The sequence below is a fragment of the Branchiostoma floridae genome, chromosome 14, assembly GCF_000003815.2.
Source record: "Branchiostoma floridae strain S238N-H82 chromosome 14, Bfl_VNyyK, whole genome shotgun sequence".
In the NCBI taxonomy this organism is placed as follows: Eukaryota; Metazoa; Chordata; class Leptocardii; order Amphioxiformes; family Branchiostomatidae; genus Branchiostoma; species Branchiostoma floridae.
In genome coordinates this window covers 3,391,983-3,413,277 of record NC_049992.1, presented here as the reverse complement: position 1 = coordinate 3,413,277, position 21,295 = coordinate 3,391,983, and the positions used below count along the sequence as shown (strand labels likewise).

General features: G+C 40.4%; 2 protein-coding genes across 2 annotated transcripts; one reads left to right on the top strand and one right to left on the bottom strand.

The window, feature by feature from the left end:
* Window positions 1–744: 744 nt before the first annotated feature.
* On the bottom strand, window positions 745–4,407 carry LOC118431072 (proteasome subunit beta type-6-like). Its single transcript, XM_035842156.1, has 7 exons — window positions 4,289–4,407; window positions 3,642–3,709; window positions 3,102–3,233; window positions 2,484–2,613; window positions 2,030–2,084; window positions 1,604–1,693; window positions 745–1,218 (listed from the first exon to the last, which is right to left on the bottom strand). Exons 1-7 carry the CDS (start codon window positions 4,382–4,384, stop codon window positions 1,091–1,093), a joined length of 699 nt encoding a protein of 232 aa, XP_035698049.1. The 5' UTR covers window positions 4,385–4,407; the 3' UTR covers window positions 745–1,090.
* A 569-nt stretch (window positions 4,408–4,976) lies between these two features.
* Window positions 4,977–16,666, top strand: LOC118430459 (forkhead box protein J3-like). The gene is made up of 10 exons (XM_035841333.1): window positions 4,977–5,736; window positions 9,069–9,143; window positions 10,626–10,712; window positions 11,315–11,422; window positions 12,036–12,156; window positions 12,685–12,819; window positions 13,313–13,408; window positions 14,169–14,284; window positions 14,744–14,835; window positions 15,906–16,666. Exons 1-10 carry the CDS (start codon window positions 5,407–5,409, stop codon window positions 16,129–16,131), a joined length of 1,386 nt encoding a protein of 461 aa, XP_035697226.1. The 5' UTR covers window positions 4,977–5,406; the 3' UTR covers window positions 16,132–16,666.
* Window positions 16,667–21,295: the final 4,629 nt, after the last annotated feature.

The following is a 21,295-nucleotide window of genomic DNA, read 5'->3' as shown; positions in this document are numbered from 1 at the left end:
ACCAGTGTACCGGTAACTTTATGCACTACCAAAGCAATAAGCTGTTTCTACTTCATTGTTTTGGCGCCCAAAAGGCCATGTTGTTGAATATGTAATTTTTGAATTTTAAAAATTCAATACTGTCAATGTTATCAACTTCATGTCATGAAGAAAGGTTATCTCCAAGCAGATCCTACAGCGACCTAGAGATAGTATCAAAGCCGGCCAAGGAGTATAGCCGGCCAAAAGGGAGTCAAACAGGCACCGGTGCCGCTATACTCCTTTGCTAGCTTTAATACTATCTCTAAGGCGCCGTAGGATCTGCTTGGGGACTAGAAGAAAGGATAGGCCTTGATTGATGTTTTGTTACTTATGTTATAGCCTTTGACCTCTGACCCCTCCTCATTACTTCTGTTTACTGAGTTTATGTTACATTTTGTAATCAGTTCACTTCAGTTCTTCTTATGTCATACAGTATACATGTACTTTTGTTGACTTTATGTTATTTGATGGTTTTAATTTGTAATGTTGATGGACGACTCCAGGAAGAATAGAGTTATGATAATAATTGTAACTCTAATTGGAGATCGAAATAAACAAACAAACAAACATAGGCCGGTCATGAAGACAGCCCTGTTCGAGGCACTGGTCTTCCCCACACATTCAGCACTGTGGCAAGACATTTTCCACAGGCTGCACTTTGAAGCAGAACATACACCTACAGAGCCATCAAAAGTTTCATCTCAAGACAAAAACACACACATACATCTTTCAATACCAGCAATTTTATTTGCTGCTCATTTATTGATGGATAACAGAGAGTTGTACATGTAATTTTATTCCCATTGTAAAGAACCAACAAAGAAAGCTTAGTGTGCAGTCCATGAAACATGTAGAAAACTGCGAGGTGTCATCCAATTTGTGACATTACACCATACAGTAGTCCAACTGCTACCAAAGGAAATGGTACAACGGGTGACTGATGTTGTTTTTACGGTATTATTAACTGTTACAGTTTAAGTTGTTAGACAGAATTTTTTGGTAAGGTACATCATAATTCTTGCCTACTACAAATATCTAGTCTTATCACATTGACATCAGGAGGACCCGATCACCCCTCCCAGAATTTGGGGATGTCGTCTCCCGTGATGACCTTGCGCTCTATCCCGTCTTCGTTGATGGCAGCCAATCGGATCACTCCTCCACTGGAGCCGTCACGGAACATCGCCAAGGCCAGGGCTGAAAAGGAAAACAACATTTTACTCCATCAGTTCACACGGAATGAAAATCAACAGAGTCTAGATTGTCTATCATCTCTATATACTATTAATACTATGCAAACTTTTAGGAAAGATATGGGTCCAGCTTCCCTAACTCATACAACCTTTTCAAGTACTGCTGTATAGGTAAGAACTGACTGGGAAAGATCTGCACAGTAGACAAGAACTGCAATTTGTAAAGGGGCAGATTACAGCCAATGCTTGGATGGTGTTGAAATTTGGCGAGGTCTGATCAATCTACCAATTCGGCCGGCATTCGCATGAATTGTAAAGCCGGCTTTCGGACTTTCCTGCTCAATCTACAAAAGAAGTTGTTATGAAGAATGCGAGGAAAATTTACTTACTGTTAGCACAAAACTGGAAACACTCCTCTTTCGTCATGCCCTCCTTGAAGTGTGAGTCCACATAACCGTACACGTATGTGCTACCGGAACCTGGAAAACAGTTGGCACAGGTCCATTAGTCTCAGAGAAGAGACTCAAAGTCCTCTGGTGGCATGAATTCATTAATGATGTATCCATATCACTGTGTTTTGCAAGAATGCAGAAATTCCACAATCACTGAAGGATTTATTATTCATAACAACAATGTATTTGACATTCTTGTAGGATAATGTTTAGCACTCTAACAGAGAAGACTGCAAGCGTTAGTTCAGTCAATCGATCAATCATCTGCTGATGCATGGTGGCTGTAGACATCTCTCTACATGATGTACATTGAGAGGTATTTTACAGCATCAGTTTTGTGCACTGTACAGTATGTCTACTCACCTCCTATAGCTACGGGCTGCCTGACCAGCATCCCACCCAGGGGAACTGAGTAAACCTGCAGGAAATAATGAAGGCTTTGTCAAACAACAGAAATCAACACATGACAGAATTATCAACTGACCTTTTCTGTTCTGATCTCACAGCAAAGTTGCGAGTCTAGTTGCCCCCTTTAGTATCATACGGCAGTTCCCTTATCATACAGCAAATTGACCACTATCAATGCAAGAACGAAACGGTTTAAGAACAGTACAATTCCGCACATCATTATGCTAATGAAGTCATAAACTAGTTTCTTTACTTCCTAATCAGTTGACCTTATCACTAAATCTGCTATACACGACACTATATCAATACGTTCAGACCCCTTTATATCACTTGCATGTTATCCTATATATGTATCTCAAAGCTTTGAATGTATTTTGATAAGCATTGACAGCAGTGCACCAAATATTACCTGTCCACCCTTCCTCTTGTCCCATCCTGCCACAATGATGCCAGCCGTCAGGTCCTCCCGGTGCCTGTAGCACAGGTCCTTAAACAGGTTTGCTGCCGTCCGCACCAGGGGGGGCTCACCCACCTCAATACTGCAGTCAGGAGGAATAAAAAAACTCAAGGTTATTTTCCTTTACATGTGCGATTGATGTTTGGGAAAATCACTGTTCCAAATAAACCATCTAGCACATATCATACATGCACAGATACATGTACGCTATCTTTCGCAATGTATATATAAAAGTTCTTTATTTTTATCATTTTTTGTACTTGAATATTGTTATTGATTCCATTAGTGTTGTCTCTGCTTTTCTGTGACCTAGACTATATCAACGGAGATCAACACTGCCCCTTAACACCATTAAGGTGCGCAAAGCAAGGATCTTCCCATTTCACAAAGAAAACAAAGAGCAAGTTTGGTGAGAACCCGACCTGTGAAAGCCAGTGTGGTAGGAGACTAAGAAACCTAAGTACAGGTTTGGGGACCAGCTGACCTGTGGAGAGAGATGAAGAAAAACTGATTGCTGATGCAGAGTGTTCAGACCACTGCATCAGCAGATCACAGTGGACTACTACTGACCTGTGGAAGCTGGTGTGGTAGGACACGATGTCAGCGATGGCCTGCGTGTCGGCAGCGGAGCCCGACCGGCAGCAGAAGATCCGGTCGTGTATCGGTGTGAGTTTGTCCGTTACTCGGTTAGCGATGTAAGACCTGCAGAGGAAATGGATTAAGATGATTTAATCAAGTAATGATTATTGGTGTGTATGCAAATATGTTGGTATCCATCCAACCAACAAAAACATATATATTTAGAAAAGAAGTTTGTACAAAAAGTTTTACTTCAATATGTCAACTCTAATGTGTGTGTGTGTGTGTGTTCAAATATGTAAATATCCATGTATATAATTTCATATATATATATATCTAGAAAAGAAGTTGTACAAAAAGTTTTTCTTAAACATGTCAATCTTACTGTGGCCTTTTTTTCTTAAAAAGTTTTTTTCATCTTCAGGTCTACTTCCAATGTCTCTTTAAAATTTTCATAAACATATTCTTTTTTAACCAGTTTGACCCCACTCCATTACAACCGTCCAAACCAGAACCATTATCAAACTTTACCCGGAGGTTGTCCGTGAGTCAGCTCCGATCACCACTCCACCTGCGAACTCCACCGCCATGATGGACGTCTGAAACGATAACAGTCACGAGGATTGGTACACATCCTGGCACTTGCTCTACATCTTTGAAAGACTGTTGGTTTATAAATTTGCTACAGGTATAAGAGTCCTCTAAACAGCAAAACATCTAGAAACAGTTGTACCAAGTTTTTAGGAGTTGAAACATGTGACATTCTTGTACTGCGAGGGTAGAGCCATAACTTAAAAGTACCATTTGTAAAACCATTTAATTTGATGAGCATGCTTTGACACATGGTTCAACACAAAGGATAATTTGATGATTGTACTACTCGTAGTCATCATCATCAGTACTTTGGTTTTCAGCAGAGGCATTGCATTCAGCATACTTTTTTGGATTCCCTGACTATCCTCAACATTTTATTTAGTAATTTAGATACTAGGTCCATCTTTCTTCATTATATATGATATAAAAAGTCATCAACTTCCAAATAATTTGCCAAATGCCTTGCCGCCCCCCTCCCCATAGACCACAGACAGAACGTGCTTTAAGGGCCAAAAACGCGGCCCTGCACAGCGATTGCCCTTTATTTCTCTACTCCAACATACTAGAGGTCCGCTAGAACTTACCCCTGTTGTAACTGGTGCGTCCATGAAGTCTGGCCCGCCGTTTACAGACATGTTGTGACCACCGAATGACTTCACAGAATTCAGTACGGCCGCCATTTTGAACGTGATGCGAATGAACGCGGAGCTCGGCTGAGGATGACCGTGCGCGGGCGACATCTAGCGGTTTGTAGTATTACAGTACCCCACCTGCTACACGAAGCAGTATGTGAGTATAAAGCTGGTGTTTGATGATTTGATGCGAATGATGCGATGATCCACAAACAATTCAACTTGAAATTTACAGTAAACAAACTACAAGCACTATCTTATGAAGAATTCTGTCTTTGTCCTCTATGTTTACAACATTCATGCTTAACACTATGAAGTCCTGATGCAGGGGCCTGAGACAATGTGATGGAATCGAAAGCGAAAACACTTTCGGATATTGGCTTGATGCCCAGAGAACCTAGTCTCATTAAAGTACCGATAATGATTTTAAGGTTAAGTTGAAAATTCACAATGATTTCCGAAAGGAATTATCATCAAATAAGAATTAATTCTGCTTGAATTTTATTTTTCCTTTTTTAGTTCCTTGATAAGTTGATTTTATTGGTCGCCTACTCCGCTTTGTAGACAACACGTGTCTCTCTTTGACCACAACTAGACAACCTCGACAAAGCCCCAGTCTAGCCCCAGTCTTTGATAGCGTTATTGACACAAAGTGATATTGATGATAAGCTCTGTACACCCCGTAAATTATGCAATATCCAGTTTGAACGGCCAGCGACCGGACTTCGCGCGCGTTTGACGTCACCAGTGGCGAGTTGCTAGGTAGCGCTGCGGGGGGCAATGATGCCAACCGGACGAGCCCAATCATGGCTCCGGGGGCCGGCGGCATATCGGTTACTGCGCAACACAAGAACGCCTTCCGTTGAGAAAATTAGACGCGCTATTAGTTCGAATGAAACATCATAAATGTATCAGATATGACTTGAGCTTTGTTTTGTGGAAATAAGTGTAATTTGCTTATCAAATTAGTGTTGTTGAAGGGAAGAAAAGACGAGTTGGAAATTTTCCGGTTAGACCGGACACCCCTCTCGCAGTGAAAATTTCCCCGGTCCCAGCCTGGAAAATCCAAGATGGCGTCCGGATCTGAGTTGGAGTCCAGCCTAACGTCCATGGACTGGCTACCCCGTCTGAACGTCGGCGGCGCCATGAAGACCAGCGCCGTCGGCGGGCTCGGGGTCCAGGCCATCCGGAAATCACAGAACGCGCTGGACGGCGACGGCACGGCCGATGGCGGCGACGGTGGGGCGGGCGGCCGAGACGGCAAGCCGCCGTACAGCTACGCGAACCTCATCACATTCGCCATCAACTCGTCCCCCAAGAAGAAAATGACGCTCTCAGAAATCTACCAGTGGATCTGCGACAACTTCCCCTACTACAGAGACGCAGGCAACGGCTGGAAAGTACGTATCAACTCCGCTGTCGTGTTGTTTTTCTTTCCCCCTAGTGATAGTCTGTCCCTCCCCCGCCCACGCGCGGTGGTCACGTCCAAAAGTTTGACACGCCTTTTCAATAATTAATTATCGGTAAAAAAACCACTTGATGCGCTGTTGTCGTGTAAAACATCCTGTAGAAGACAAACAAACGCGAGGGGACAGCAACCATACCAGAGGACTTTTCTTTCCCTACATTTAAATCCACCAGAGTTCAACCAAGAGATCCACAATTTTCACGCCTCTTTCTATCAATTAGATGTACTTAGTGATTCCACTTGTCTTGCTGCCCCGCCCCCTGTGGTGTAATCATCTTCTGGCAGCGACAAAATTGACGTTATGTCATCAAAAGAAGCACTTCTGATTGCTGATATTTTGAAAATATGCCATTGTGAGAGATTGTGATTGATTTGAAATATAGTGGTGAGTCTGAACACTAGTGTAATTTGTATTAAACAATGGGAACTTGAGTAGTTGAAGATGAGTTTGAACAGTTTTTATTGAACAAGTGACAGTATTGGTGCAAGACAACACACCTGGCACAGGTGGTTTATGTGCAACATCTGGAAAAGACAAAAATGATGTCCCAAAAAACAGTCCTTGTAAAGACACAATGATGTCAAAGTCATGAACAGTCAAAACTCAGCCCAAGAAAATCACTCTCGGGACTGGTAAAATCTGGTCTGTGGTCACTTAAGACAGAATTCTTAATGTTGTGTCAATTGGGAAAAAAATATCTAATGGACCATGAGAAAATAAACCACATTGGCCAGGTGGTTCTTATCACTTATGTAGAGATGGTCACAACTATGGATATGAGATTATGACCGAGTGTATATTATAATTTTTTATATGTCAGCCTTCTATATCCAAAACTGTAGTTCAAAATGGCACTTAAGTAACATGAAATAATTCATAGTCCTTTGTAAGAAAAAAACTGATAATTTCTCAATACATTATACATTGCCTAAGCTTGATGTTTCTGACTTAGGGAGAAGAGATACTGCTACAGTTATCACTAAGGGCAGCGCTTCATCTTCATGATGGTAACATCAGGACCTACGAACCTGATTAAAAAATAAAAAAAAAGTAACCACATTGGTCAGGTGGTTCTTATCACTTATGTAGAGATGGTCACAACTATGAATATGACCGAGTGTATATTATATGTCAGCTGTCTATATCCAAAACTGTAGTTCAAAAAGGTACTTAAGTAACATGAAATAATTCATAGTCCTTAGTTTGTAAGAAAAAAAGAAGATAATTTCTCAATACATTACACATTGTGTATGCATGTGCAATGTTAATTCTTAATTGTTTGTTCATTATTATGCTCCTGTATGAATGATGACGAATCCCTGAATACCGAGTGACGTGAAGTTCATTGTTGCATACCTAATAGCAGAGATGTAATTAAATATTTTTTGTTCCATCATTTGTTCCACTTCCAAATCACAATTCTGACTTTGTGCCTCACATGTAACGCTAGTTCACCATTATCCGCGGGGTAACCTATATCCATTGTTTTTCAAAACAGGGTATTTAGGCACATCAAGTCGATGGATGGTAGTTTTAAGCTGCAATATACTGAAAATATTGCAATTTGAAACCAACGTCCGTCGGTGTGATATCTCCGACGACCCTGTTTTTAAAAGCAACGGATATAGGTTACCCAATTTTGGATAAAGGTGAACTAGCGTTACAGGTTTGGGAAACACTTTTATTCTTTTAATTGGGTTGAAATAATTACAGAGTGGAAAATTTTGTTTTAATTATAGGATCATTTACATTACAGACGAGGCTAATTAACATAAGTGATGGAGAATGCTCTTATTCATTAGATAGGGATTAATATGATGTTCATGACGCACATAATAAGTAGGCAGCTATTTAATGGTGGTAAACACATTTTCATATTTTGACAATTTTTTTTCATACATTTCATAATTTTGGGAGGACAACTTGTTAAGCACTTTTAATTAAAATTTTTATTGACCTAATTTGCCCTCCCTGTCAGATTGTCAAGAATTAAAATGAGACACACACATACATTATATGTATGTATGTATACATATACCATAATATGTATGTATTCATGTATGTATGTCAGAATGTATATTATATATTCTTACTCTATTTAAGAGTTGAAACATTGTGAAAATTTTCACTGTGAAAAACTAAAATAAAACATTAAAAGAAAAGTTCTTTACCTTTTGAAATTGGGGATGGGAACTAAATTCATAAATCATATATATTTCACATATTGAGATCAAGGTCAAAATTATGATGTTTCATATTCGTATTCAAAGCATATTTGTCTAATTATAGATAGTCATTGTCCAAACTTCTGTTACCTTGAAAATTGCAGGTGTCTGTTAATTTATCAATAATCTTGATCTTTTGCCTGTAGATTACGGGCGCAGGTAGTGATTTCGTGCCCTGAAAATACACGTAATATGGGTGCAAATCATGACTTGTTTGTGCTTAATTTGCACTGGGAACAACACTGGAATATTTTGTAATTAAGGCATGCAAATGGTGCCCTGATTAGAGTCACTTCTCTTCTTTCAGTAAAAATATTGTCACCAAAACACATCACTTGTTTTGATACCTATTAACCTATAAGACTAATCTCCTAGTGTTTCAACATTCAATGAAAGCATACTGTTGTTTTTGCACAAAAAGAAACCTGCATTTACATTTTATAATGTTTCCCTTACAAATAAATCATTGTGCCTTCTTTACCTGTTTTTTTTTCTGTACTAGTTTCTGGACCAAAGATAATTGATTGCTTGAGATCAACTCAAGATTGAAACTTAAGTCTCATGTTACTTATTAGTGCCCTTATCTATCCTAATCAAACAACCCTTGTTTAGTCCATAGTACAGTATTACAGTATTACGATAAGAAGACTGTGTGGTCCTGTGGCACAATTGGCTGGGTGTTAGATTCATAACCCAGAGGTTCTGGGTTTGAATCTGTTGGTGTGTCAGGTGAAAATGAGTACTTAAATGTAGCTTCGGTTAGGACCGTCCCTCGGACAGGACGTAGAGGAGTGTTTTAGGAGAGTCACACCTCGAGCATGTTGAAGATTCCACCACACTTATCGAAAAGAGTAGGGGTCCTTCCCGGTGTGAGTGGCTCGAATAATCTGTCCGCATATGCAGCTTGTACTATTCAGAACAAACCTGGTGTGTTATGCCATAAGGCGGTTTACCAGGTATGCAAAACAAACAAACAAACAAATAAACAAAGACTATTGTCCAGTACTGTTGCTAACGGATTGTCTCTGTCTTTTGCAGAACTCCATAAGACACAACCTGTCCCTTAATAAATGCTTCCTCAAGGTTCCAAGGTCAAAGGATGACCCAGGAAAAGTAAGTAGCTTTCTTAAGAGCATTGTCTTATCTGTCTGAATCTTGTCTGTAACTTAGTCTCTTCTATCCTCTCTGTTAAGGAGAAAGTTGGAGACACTGCACTGATTTTCTGCATCATATATGTTTGATTTGTCTTTACTGTATGACATAGAAAAGGGTTACTGACCTACTATAGCCCCAGGATGTAACAAGAATGCCATCATCTGATGAAACCATTTCTTTGATATATCATGAGGCTAGCAGGTCAGCTATCACCTGATATATAACTATTAGTACATACATGTGCTGTACTGAAAGTATCACCTTTATGTGTATTTGCATGTATGTAGTTGTAGGGTAACATATCACTGGATGTGTTACATATATTGCTAGTAATATTATATTATGTGTCAGTAAAATTCTTAAATTATCAAGATTTTGCAGTATCAATTGACTTGGACTTTTTAATTTAGCTACACATTTAGAAACCTTTACCGTGTTTTTAAACTGAAAGTTTAAACTGTTATTTGTGATACTGGTAAAGATAAAAGAAACCCTGGGCGTGAAATCCTGCAGTTGCATGGCCACATGTAACCCTGACCCCACGTAACCCCTGTTTGTAGAACACATGTGCCCTGAGCCATGTGTGCAGCTCAGGCCAACCTGGTTTATGTTATGTTTATGATTGGAGGTGACTTCTGACACTGCAGACTGGGTTCTGAGTGGGAGGCACATTGTGTTGAACTATAGATCCATATCATCCTTATTCATTATTCATGCAGGAAGTATATATGTATGAATTATGAATTATGCATCTGCAATTACACACAGTGTGAATCCAAATTGGTTGGTATAACTGCTTTTCAGTGTAATACATGCATGACAACTTCTTACCTTGGCTGGAAGGTTATATTTTCGGTAGCATTTGTTTGTATGTGTATGTGTGTGTGTGTGTGTGTGTGCATGCGTGTGTGCATGTGTGTGTAGTTGACCACCATAACTCCAGAATGCCTAAATGGATTGTACTGATATTTGTACTGATAGTTGTTTTTGGTTTTTTTTTACTTTGAAATCCTCGCAAAAATGCAGGAAATATTATCCACCATTTCAAAGGGTTGAATTTTAAAAATCTTATGGGGGTGCATGCCCCTGGACCATTCCAGAAAGCTTGGACCTTCAATACTCCCTGGTACATTAGAAATCTACAAAAGAAATCCCCCAAACAAAATCCTGACTACCAACATGCAATTTTGGCACCATTCCAGGCTATCTAATAAAAATGCCTCTGGCCTTTTTGCTACCAAGAGTTTTTTTAAGATCACTCATATGTTGGGTTGATAGCACTGGGACTGTAGATAATAAATATAACAGACTGATCCTCTAACTGACATCTTGTGCCCTACAATCACCCCTCAGTAAGACAGCCACAGCCACATGGTTCCTGTTTGGAATTTTCAGTTTATCCTCTAGGGTAATTGTTGAATTTTTTTCTTCCGTTTCCAGGGCTCCTATTGGGCGATAGACAACAATCCACAGGAGGACCCCATCCCTGCCAGACAAAAGCCTCGCAAGAGGAGGTCTAGTGATAGGGTAAGTAACATATACACACGTGTGCACATACACACTCACACACACACACACATGTACACACACACACACTCACACATCCCTGCCAGACAAAAACCTCGCAAGAGGAGGTCTAGTGATAGGGTGAGTAAAACACATGCACACTCACACATGAATGAAAACATACACACTCACACACAAGCAAAGATACACATCTGACAGAATCCTTATTGGACTCGGGATGTTCAATGACAAGAAGACACACACAAATACACCCATACACACATGCATGCTCTACATCAGAGTTAAAATCTCAAGAAAAATATTATTTGGCATTGGGCCTTCTAGCTGATTTTTGTTACAACTGCTATTTTTTTTGTTTTGTTTAAGTAGCCACATAAAACCTGAGCATTGACATTTGCTTAGGCTCAACTGCTACTTATCCCTGCATGGGTACCTTTATATTTTGGTTATTGTAAAATACTGGATTTTCGTGATTCCTATTTGTTTGTTTGTTTGTTTACACAGCCCTACAGCCCAGAAGAGAGCCTACACAGCTCCAACAGTAGTGGCAGTCTGGGCATGTCTGATTGTTTATTTGTTTGTTTGTTTGTTTGTTTACACAGCCCTACAGCCCAGAAGAGAGCCTACACAGCTCCAACAGTAGCGGCAGTCTGGGCATGTCCGGACCCACCCTAGCAGCACTGAACTACGGACAGGCAGCCATTCCTCAGGTACAGTCATCTGCATTAAGGGGAGTTGGATGGGTGTAGGGTTAGACAGGTCCATTTGCCCTATTGTCCAGGGCAAGTGCATGTTCTTGCCCGATGGGACAAGTGAGATTTTTCCATTGCGCGAGATTTTGATATGCTTCTTTACCTTTTACCCTTTACAGTCATGACATTGAGCAATGGTCAATATAGAAAAATAGAGGCAATAGTAAGAATTCCATTGCTGAAGTGAAAGTGAATTTTGGGCAAGTGAAAAGTTGGATCGGGCAAGTAAATTTTTTTATGTGCTTGCCGGATAGGACAAGTGAATTTTGAAAAACTTGTCCAACCCTGGGGTGACTTTCCAACTACATTTGTCATGAAGATGCAGCAGTGACTGGGCATCATCTTGTCAGTAACACCCCTATGTTCCATTACCTCAATGTTCTGACATGTTAGAGTTTGGGTTGGAGGCTCAGTGTTTCCTACATAGGGGTGTGTACCTCTTGATACCTGAAAGAAACTTACTGAAACTGAAACAAAGTCAAAAGAGGAGCTAACGAATGGCAAACTGTATTGGAAAGCTGCACCTGCACATTTAATACTCAACATTGTATCATTGTTTTATCCGTTACAGATAATCGAGCCCAAAGCCGGCTGGGTGGACAACAACCCTGCATTTGAGGACCTGAGCGCTTCATTCCGCAGCCTGTATAAACAGGTGTTCGAACAGTCGTCATCAGGACAGCTCTCCACATGTGAGGACATTTATTTGTCATTGATTTTTTTTTTTTTTGCATCACTAGTAAACCAGTTCAAAGCATATCACAGCAACTTTGTACAGTACTTACAGGATGTGTAAGAACTGCAAGGTTTGATCCACTCACATTGGATGGACCCTTACTCTTATCCGTACTTGTAGTGGGTTCTTTCATGTTCTTGAAGTGTGGCTCTACTCAAACAAGGGACCTTTGGCTTTGTGCCACATGCAAGAAGATATTCCCTGCCAAAGCTAGGTACTCATCTTAAGTTAATCTGAGCCAAGTAGGGAAATAGGTGTTAAGTGCATTTCTCAAGGTTGCAACATTGGGGCCTGCTTGAGATTTGAGCCCAGCATCTTATTTACATTCAACACCCCTAACCCCTGCAAGACCGCCTTGCCACCATTTTGATAAATAAGAAAATCCGCCTGCAGATCAGCTTGTCTGTAAAACTAACAGAATATTAGCACCACAGGAAGTTTTCCTCAACATTGATGCATGCTTGCTGTACCTTGTTGTTTTCAGCATCATCCAGTGGCATGACGACCCTAGGAACAGTTGCCACCAGCAACCGGTCTACGCCCGGCAACTCTGCCGTGTTCAGTAAACCGGCGCCGACACCACAGGCTCTGGCGGCGTCACTAACAGCTTCCAATATAGGTGAGATGTTAGAAAATACATGTAGATGCCTTTTAGAATCAGCCTGAAGAATACAAAAAGTTCACCTTTATCCACGGGATAACCTATATCTGTTGTTTGTGAAAAAAAGAGTATTTAGGGATACAAAATCGATGGACAGTGGTTAGAATTGCCATACTTTCTAAATAATGCAGTTTGAAACCACCAGTCGACTTGATATCCCTAAGTACGTTGTTTTTGAAAACAACGGATATAGGTTACCCCGCAGATAAAGGTGAACTATCATTACTACAAGTATCACAAAATTAGAGGGGGATAAAGACTTAAGACTGCTTGCTGCCAAATGTGTCATTAGACACAGAAGGATCTAAGTCTAAGTAAGAAGATTTAAAGTTCAGCTCAGATGTTTAATAACAGTTTAAATGTTTGTTTTTTTAAATCATCATCGTATCATTCTCATCTCTGGTCATGATGATTGATCATGTTTCCATGATTACTGTTTCCATGGTTACAGCTGGAGACTGGTTGACCAGTCTGGACCTGTTGAAGGAAAGCTGTCGTCTGGCAGGCAGTTATAACTGGGGCGACATCGACATGACACAGTTTCAAGGTAAAATAAAAACAATTTCTGGTTTGTGTTTACTTGTCAAATAAAGACTTATGGATATAGATATACACTTTTTCTTAAACTTAACATAGACATTTACATTTTAATTATTGTGTTTCCCATGTTTGATGGAAAGTATGCAGCAGTTGGACTCCAAATACCGGTGTCTGGACCCGTTACAGTTCTATAACGTTAGCTCCAGTGTAGTACATGTTCACACTAGTGCATACAAAATTGTAACACACTTTCTCACTAACATATGTAACATCTTTCCCTAAGCTTTAATGGAGAGTATGAAGCAGGCAGACCTGAATAACTGGTGTTTGGACCCTTCACAGTTCTCTATAACCTTAGCTCCTGTATAGTACATGTTCTTACTAGTACTAGCTAGTGCATACACAATTGTACATGTAATACACTGTCTCACTATCAGTTCTGAACATCTTCCCCTCAGGTTTAATGGAGAGTATGAAGCAGGCAGACCTGAATAACTGGTGTCTGGACCCGTCACAGTTCTCTAACCATAGCTCCAGTTTAGTACATGTTCACACTAGTCCATACAAAATTGTAACACACTTTCTCACTAACATATGTAACATCTTTCCCTCAGGTTTATTTGAAAGTATGAAGCAAGGAGACCTGAATAACTGGTGTCTGGACCCGTCACAGTTCTCTAACCTTAGCTTCTGTGAAGTACATGTTCACACTAGTCCATACACGATAATTATTGTAATACTGACATGTTCTGAACATGTTTCCTCAGGTTTAATGGAAAGTATGAAGCAGGCAGACCTGAATAACTGGTGTCTGGACCCGTCACAGTTCTCAGATCTCTGTTCCTCCCTCAGCCGATTCTTCAACCAAACTGGCATTGCACAGGTTAGACTTTTTGATGTGGCGTAACTGGTAGAGTTTTGGGCTCAAAACCTAGATTTTGCACCTTCGAGACTTGCCATTCCCCCTTATAAAAGGCACTTAAGACAGCCTTCCTCACTCCACCCAGGTGTAAAAAAAATGGGTACATGACTTCAGTCGGGAGGTAGAAGACTAAACTCGTCTGTCCCAAAGACTAAACTCGTTGGTCCCAAAGCAAAGAATAAAAGTGTTTGATTCACCAATTTCCACAAACACATTGTATATACCACAGAACAAGGCTCGTAAGCCACTTAGATGCTTTGGGTTACACTATGCTGGATTGGGATACAACAATGGTCTGCAATAATATCCAGTCGCAGAATTCCAAATAAAGCTACAAGGTTAAGTTTAAAAGTTTTCTGTCCATCCAATTACTTCCAAATAGACAGAAGTTTCAGCGTTTCAAACCTTGTTGATTTTCAGGCTGCCTCGACCAGACTTCACGATGGTGGAAACGACCCGTTAGGAGCGAGTAAGGCCAGTAACGCCAGCAGTTACGGATCCAGTCATCACAGGTCAGTTAGATGCTGTATCACTGTCTCCAATATTAATAGCCTACCTGTATCCTACAGCATGTGTACTATGATCTTAGTTACATGAAGAGGGTTGCAGCCAAGGGTTGTTGCAGTATGTCACACCCACCCGAGAAAACACAAGTTTTGATGCGAAATGTGACAAAAGTTGACAAAGTAATGTGTCCTCAAACAAAAAATTGTAACAACAGCAATTTCAAAGTCAAAATCAGGTATTCATTGACAAATTTTTTAATCGCCGCACTTGCAGAACCCCATGTGATATGGCCCAAGACACCCGTATCGAACATTATCCTATAGTAATGTCCCAGGTATGACATTGAATCAAGTTATTCTGTGCCCAGTGGCAGCTCGGGCACCCGGATGCTATCAGAAATGTGTATGTAAAAAATCTATCCGTTAGTCTCCTTATGTAACCCTCATTGGCATATAACCATTTATTTCCAGTGGCAGCCTTGGCACCCAGACATTAATAGCCAGCTCCATGCTGAAGAAACCTAAGAGTTTTATACTGTCTATATTCATTTGTTCTATCCTATCTGTGTCCAGTGGTAGCCTTGGGACCCGGACGTCGATGGCCGGCTCCATGCACTTATCCTAAAACAGAGTTATCCACTGTCCATTATACATTGCATTTAGTTCTTCTATCTTGTCTATGTCCAGTGGCACCCTGATGCTGTCAGAAATGTCTATCTACAAAATGTATCCTATGTAACTCTCATTGATGTTCTTCCAGTGGCAGCCTTGGCACCTGGACATACCATCTTCATGTACTTGTCCTGAAACAACCTACTGTCCATGATATTTGAAATTTGTTCTATCCTACCGGTATCCAGTGGCAGCCTCGGCACCCAGACTGCAATGGCCAGCTCCATGCTGAAGCTACCTAAGAGTTTTCTACTGTCTATATTCATTTGTTCTATCCTATCTGTGTCCAGTGGCAGCCTTGGCACCCGGACGTCCATGACGGGTTCCATGCACTTATCCTAAAACAGAGTTATCTACTGTCCATTATACATTGCATTTAGTTCTTCTATCTCGACTATCTCCAGTGGCAGCCTTGGCACCCGGACGTCCATGACGGGTTCCATGCACCTCTCCGGGAACCACCTGAGCGTGATGAATGCCAGCGGGAGCACGTCGTCCCTCGGGTCGCACCACAGCGTCAGCCCGCGGGCGCACCCGCGGCCGCAGCACCCCATCCCAGTGGAGTCCGCGGCCTCACAGTTCACTAACGACGATATAGAGGACGATTTTAATTGGGACTCGCTAGTCTAAAAGGTTTTTAGTATCTGTGCGTGAGTAAAAAAAAACATAATGAGAAACTCAACACAAAAGGATATCGGCTCACCTTTCTTCCAATACTGGACAAACATGTCTTAGGTCATGTGACTTTGAAATTTCTTATAATAATGGTCATTCTACCCAGATGAAGGCTTTGAAAAGGTAGCATTAATGCATTACTGAGTCACATGCCTAAAGACATTTTTTACTTTTTTATTCGGTCATTTTTCCTGATGAAGGCTAGAATGATAGAAAATTTGAAAGGATCCTTTGACTCATTATTGAAGTCTAAAGAAGGCTTTAGTGGCCAACCAAAATTTGGTAAAGCCAGATTTCTGCGTGAGTCTGATCAAAGTTGAGTTTCTCATTAGTGTGAGGTTTTTATCAACATCTCTCCATTAACCCTTGGCATGCTAACCCCCCAGTGCACCAGTGCCTGCCTGGTACAAGGCTGCACCCTTAGCTGGCTAATGGTTAATCTCTGGTATGTTTATCAACTCATTTTTCTCCTCTCTACATGTGGTCTTTTTTTATTTTTCTCAGCTCAAGACCTTTATTCTATCCTACCTTCTCCAATCTCAAAATTAGATTTGAAGGCTTGTAGGGAATATCATCTCGTCAAATGCTACTTTCTTCAGTGCAGGAAAGTTCTCAAACTAAAGGTAGAGGCTGTTCAGGTGCGGCAGGTAGCTAGGAAGGTAGTTGTGCTGGGTACTTCAAGGTACGTGGTAGTTGAGCATGGTAGATTGGCTGGGTCTCGAAGTGGGTAGTCATACAGCTGGTTAGGTATGCTGGGTAGTTATGATAGAGACCAGTTAGGTAGTCATCTTCATCAGTCAACCTGATCAACTAAAGGAGTATCCATATCAGGGCTCTAGCCAGCATCCATTTTTCCGTCAATTGACGGAAATTTGCTGCATGTGACGGAAAAATTTTAAAACCAATCCGTCAACCTTGACGGACAAAAATCCTTGGTGGAAGCTACAGGCGGCTTAGGGACGCCGTCCACGGCCGTAAAAGCCACACACTGTTTGTTTTGCTATTGTTATTATTGTTGACGAAGTGTGTCGGCGCCCTTTCGCATACAATAATCTCATTAAAAACCAGTTTTTCAAGGTCTCAGTTCAGTCTTTCTAACTCATGGAAGAGTATTTTCGCGATTTTCGCGACAATGGGAATTGGCTGACGGAAAAAAAATTTCGAGCTGGCTAGAGCCCTGATCCATATACTTAAGTCCATCTTAATGCAACTTAATCTACACATCCTTATCAATTAATAAGGAGACCCCAACTGAGCAATGTTAGCAGGCAAGGCATACTTACTGATATCTTATAGGAAAAGATGGTACCGTAGCACTTCGAGAATGAAAGAGACAATCAGGAAATTTGGAGGCCACTCTGGAAAGTGATTTGAAGAATCGCGCAATTGTATTTCTGTGGCCTGTGGAGGACGTGCAATATACTATAGGAAAACCACTATTTCTGCTTCAGTAACAAATGAACTATGCTTTCTTACAAGAACTTAGGAAATCAGTTAGAGACAAAGTCCTGGCATACAAAATGGTCTTAAATTAGATGAAATGTCTTGGAAGGACATTAAGACTCTTTTACCTGCAAAAATCTACCGGTAGTCAGAGTTACAGTTGATGAACATACATGTAAGTGCAAAGTTAGTACTGTAACAGCATAATTGAAATCCAATCCAAGTGATTTTAGAATGTCCAGCTAAGTGGAATGGTCAAGATTTAGAGGAGCACTTTTTACGGAGTACTTAATATATACCTGTAAATATCAGGTGTTCTGTTTTTATGTCTTAAAAAATTCTTACTATCCTTTCTGCTACTCTGATGAACATACGGGAGATGTGGAGAGATGTGGACAATATTGTACATAAGATACCCGTCAGGCCTACAGTGTACTGGTGTGTCATGTAGCCGTCTGTTTAAAGTGATCACAACATTACAATACCCCATACTTCTCCATGTCTGTGAGCGATGCATACATTTGTACACACACACACACATGTAGGTCCCACATGAACTCTTGTCCAATGTATGGTGTTCATTTGGTTTGAGGGACTTCTGTGTTTCCAACAATCTTCAGAAAAATATTGCTGTCACTGGAGGAACTGAAAGATGAAAGGACCAACACTATAAGTGGTTGCATCACTGGTAACATGTTATATTGTGAAATCTTTGGCTTCTGTTGGATAGAAATGAAGCATTGAATTTGTAATTCTGAAATCAAAATCTGAAATTTTTCTCTTGGAAAAAAATGTATCTTTGGGGCATCTTCCTTGTAAAAGCTTGAACAGGCAGTTTGGTTGGTTGATGTTCTTGTGTTTGGTAAACAATTATCTACATTTGACAGTTTTTATAAATTATTATAAGGGCATGGTCTCTTCTATCAACACAAGAATAATATATAATGTCTATACCTTTGTGTAACAGCCATATTTCCTGTACCTGTCCCGTTGGAAACACGGCGGTCGCTCCTACATGTACATGTTAGTCTGTCTTCTGTGAAGTGACCCTTTGTAATCCTGACATAAGCAACCTGTGATCACCGTCCTCTCTACCTACTCTCCCACAACTTTAGCACGCGCTGTCACTGCGAATTTGTAAAGATACCAGAAATTCAAACTATCAAATAATTCCAAATATCTCTAAAAAGTATCACAGATGCTACAAAATTCAAGTCTAATATACAGTCAAACCTGTCTATAGCGGCCACTCAAGGGACCGGACAAATTTGGCCACTATAGACAGGTGGCCTCTGTATAGAGGTGGCAACTTGTAGATAAAATACCCAAGGGACCGACAAAAAGTGGCCACTATGGACAGGTGGCCCCCTGTAGAGGTGGCCCCTAATACAGGTTTGACTGTAGTTGGAAGCCAACTCAAATATCGTGAAAGTTTATACATACATTCCGTAAGAAGTTGAAGTAAGGGATTTTTTTTCCTGAAAATTAGACCACTTCTCAAATTCCAGGTGACAATTCCCATATAACAGACACTGTGTGTTTGTAACCTTATAGTGATGCCTGTAGAGTGATGAAGGTCTGTAAGATAAATGCTGTGTTGATGTTTGTGTACGGTAGTTTTTTTTCCGAAGAAATTTTTATATTGTGTGTTTAGAGAGACGTACAATCTGTCCATGCCACTACTGTAGTTGAAATTGTACAGTGATTATTATATGAGGTTCTGCATTAAGAGTCATAATAACACTATCAGGACATATAACCATCAACAATACAATGTATTTACATTGCATGTGCTGTAAAAGTGTAACCTAGGAACCTGCAACCTAGGCTACAGTAACCTAGTAGGCAACCGTAACCTTGGAAACTGCAGCCAAGGCAACCACTGTTCACCCCTATCATCTGTCCAAGTCAATGAGGTCACTTTGAATTTGGGAAGGCACCAGAAAAAAGCATAAAGACTCATTTATCTGTAATGAGATACATGTATCTTTTGCCAGAAAAGAAGGCACTAGAATGTAGAGGGAGACTTAACTCTTTTGATCATCACAATAGGTTTACTGTACGTGCTGAAACATTGTTGAAAAGTCTCTTCCCAAATCTGGAGTGACCGGCGTTGAATTGTTAACTGCTTTACTTGTTGTTGGTTTAGGTCACACTGTATATCCAGACAGGTTTACTGTAGGATGGAACGCTCCTGTGGAAACGTGTTATACTATAGGTGCTTCATGAAATCCTGTAAACCCACACCTCTCATCGGCGGTTTGCCCCCGTCTTCAAGGGACCAATCATTAACTAGAACAGTAGGTGGACCACAACGTGAGGTTACTAAGTGTTTATTTGCAGGTGCAAGATGAACACATAATCTTCATGCAGATACTACAGTTCCATACATATAAGATAGCATCAAAGCTGGCCAAGGAGTATAGCTGGCAAAATGGAGTCACACGGGCACCAGTAGCATACACACTCCTAGGCCGGCTTCACTCCTCTGGCAGCTTTTGATACTACAACTGTATCTTATGCTACCGTAGGATCTGCTTGGAGATTAATTAACTCAGTCTTACTAACTGATGAATTCTGCAACAGTTATGAAATTTAAGTCGAACACAGTATGTATGGCTGCATTTCATGTGCTTTCGAAATATGGTCAACATGATTTTGTTTTGGGTATAATAAATAGGGTTTGGTAAATGCCGCAGATTGCGGCTAGCGAGGAATTGCAAGATGACAAAAGACTTGAACCGTCTAGCATACGACCTTGGGATTTTTGACCTTGTAGTCTGTAAGGAGAGAACATATCAAGTATCATGCAATATGTGCCCACTGGCAATGTGGATGGAGTGAACGACACTGGTTGCTGGAAATTTGGAAGGAAATTTTTAAAATGTCTACAGAAATTTGAAGTCCATTTCTTTCTAAGTGTATACAACAAAAAAGAAGCACTAGAGCTGGTGTTTCAAGCAAAAATATAAAGCTTACTGGTAATGTACATCTGTAAAAATTCCATAAATGATTTTCCAGATTTCAACTGACCAGTGTTGAAAACTTCCTAGTCGTGGAATGTGTGAAAATTAGAATCAAGAAAAACATAACTATTTGTGGTCTGGGAAGAAAAAACACATAACTAGCGACTATTGTACTATTGTGTATTTCTATAAAGAAAACGTAGTTTCTTAAAATCTTTAAAACATCCCTGTAAATTTTTATGCAATGTATTATATTTGCCATTTTACTTATTGTTCCCTGTGGACATTAAAAACTTCTAAATATTGACAGCTGTGTGACAAGTTGTCTTTCGTGTGGACTAAATATGATACAAAATGTAGGACAGTCACTTCGACTATATTATAATAAGTTTGGTCGTAATGAGAAGTAGACTTCAAAGTTACAATTAATCAACTCGATATTGCACCGGGTCCTGTCTCTAATATAAAATCTTCCCGACTATAATCACAAAATAGATCAATCGTCGATGGAATTGGCTTTTGGATTAGACCTAATAGGACATGTATGCACATGAATCACAGGGCAACAAGCTTCTTTGTTGGTTCTGTAGCAGGGTATGCCTTTACAGGGAGGAGTTGCTAGACACATCCTCCTACGCACGGTCCCAACGGCTAGCTGACTGCTCAGCCTATTGGGCCCTGCTATCCCAGGCCCTACCCCCAGGTATTAT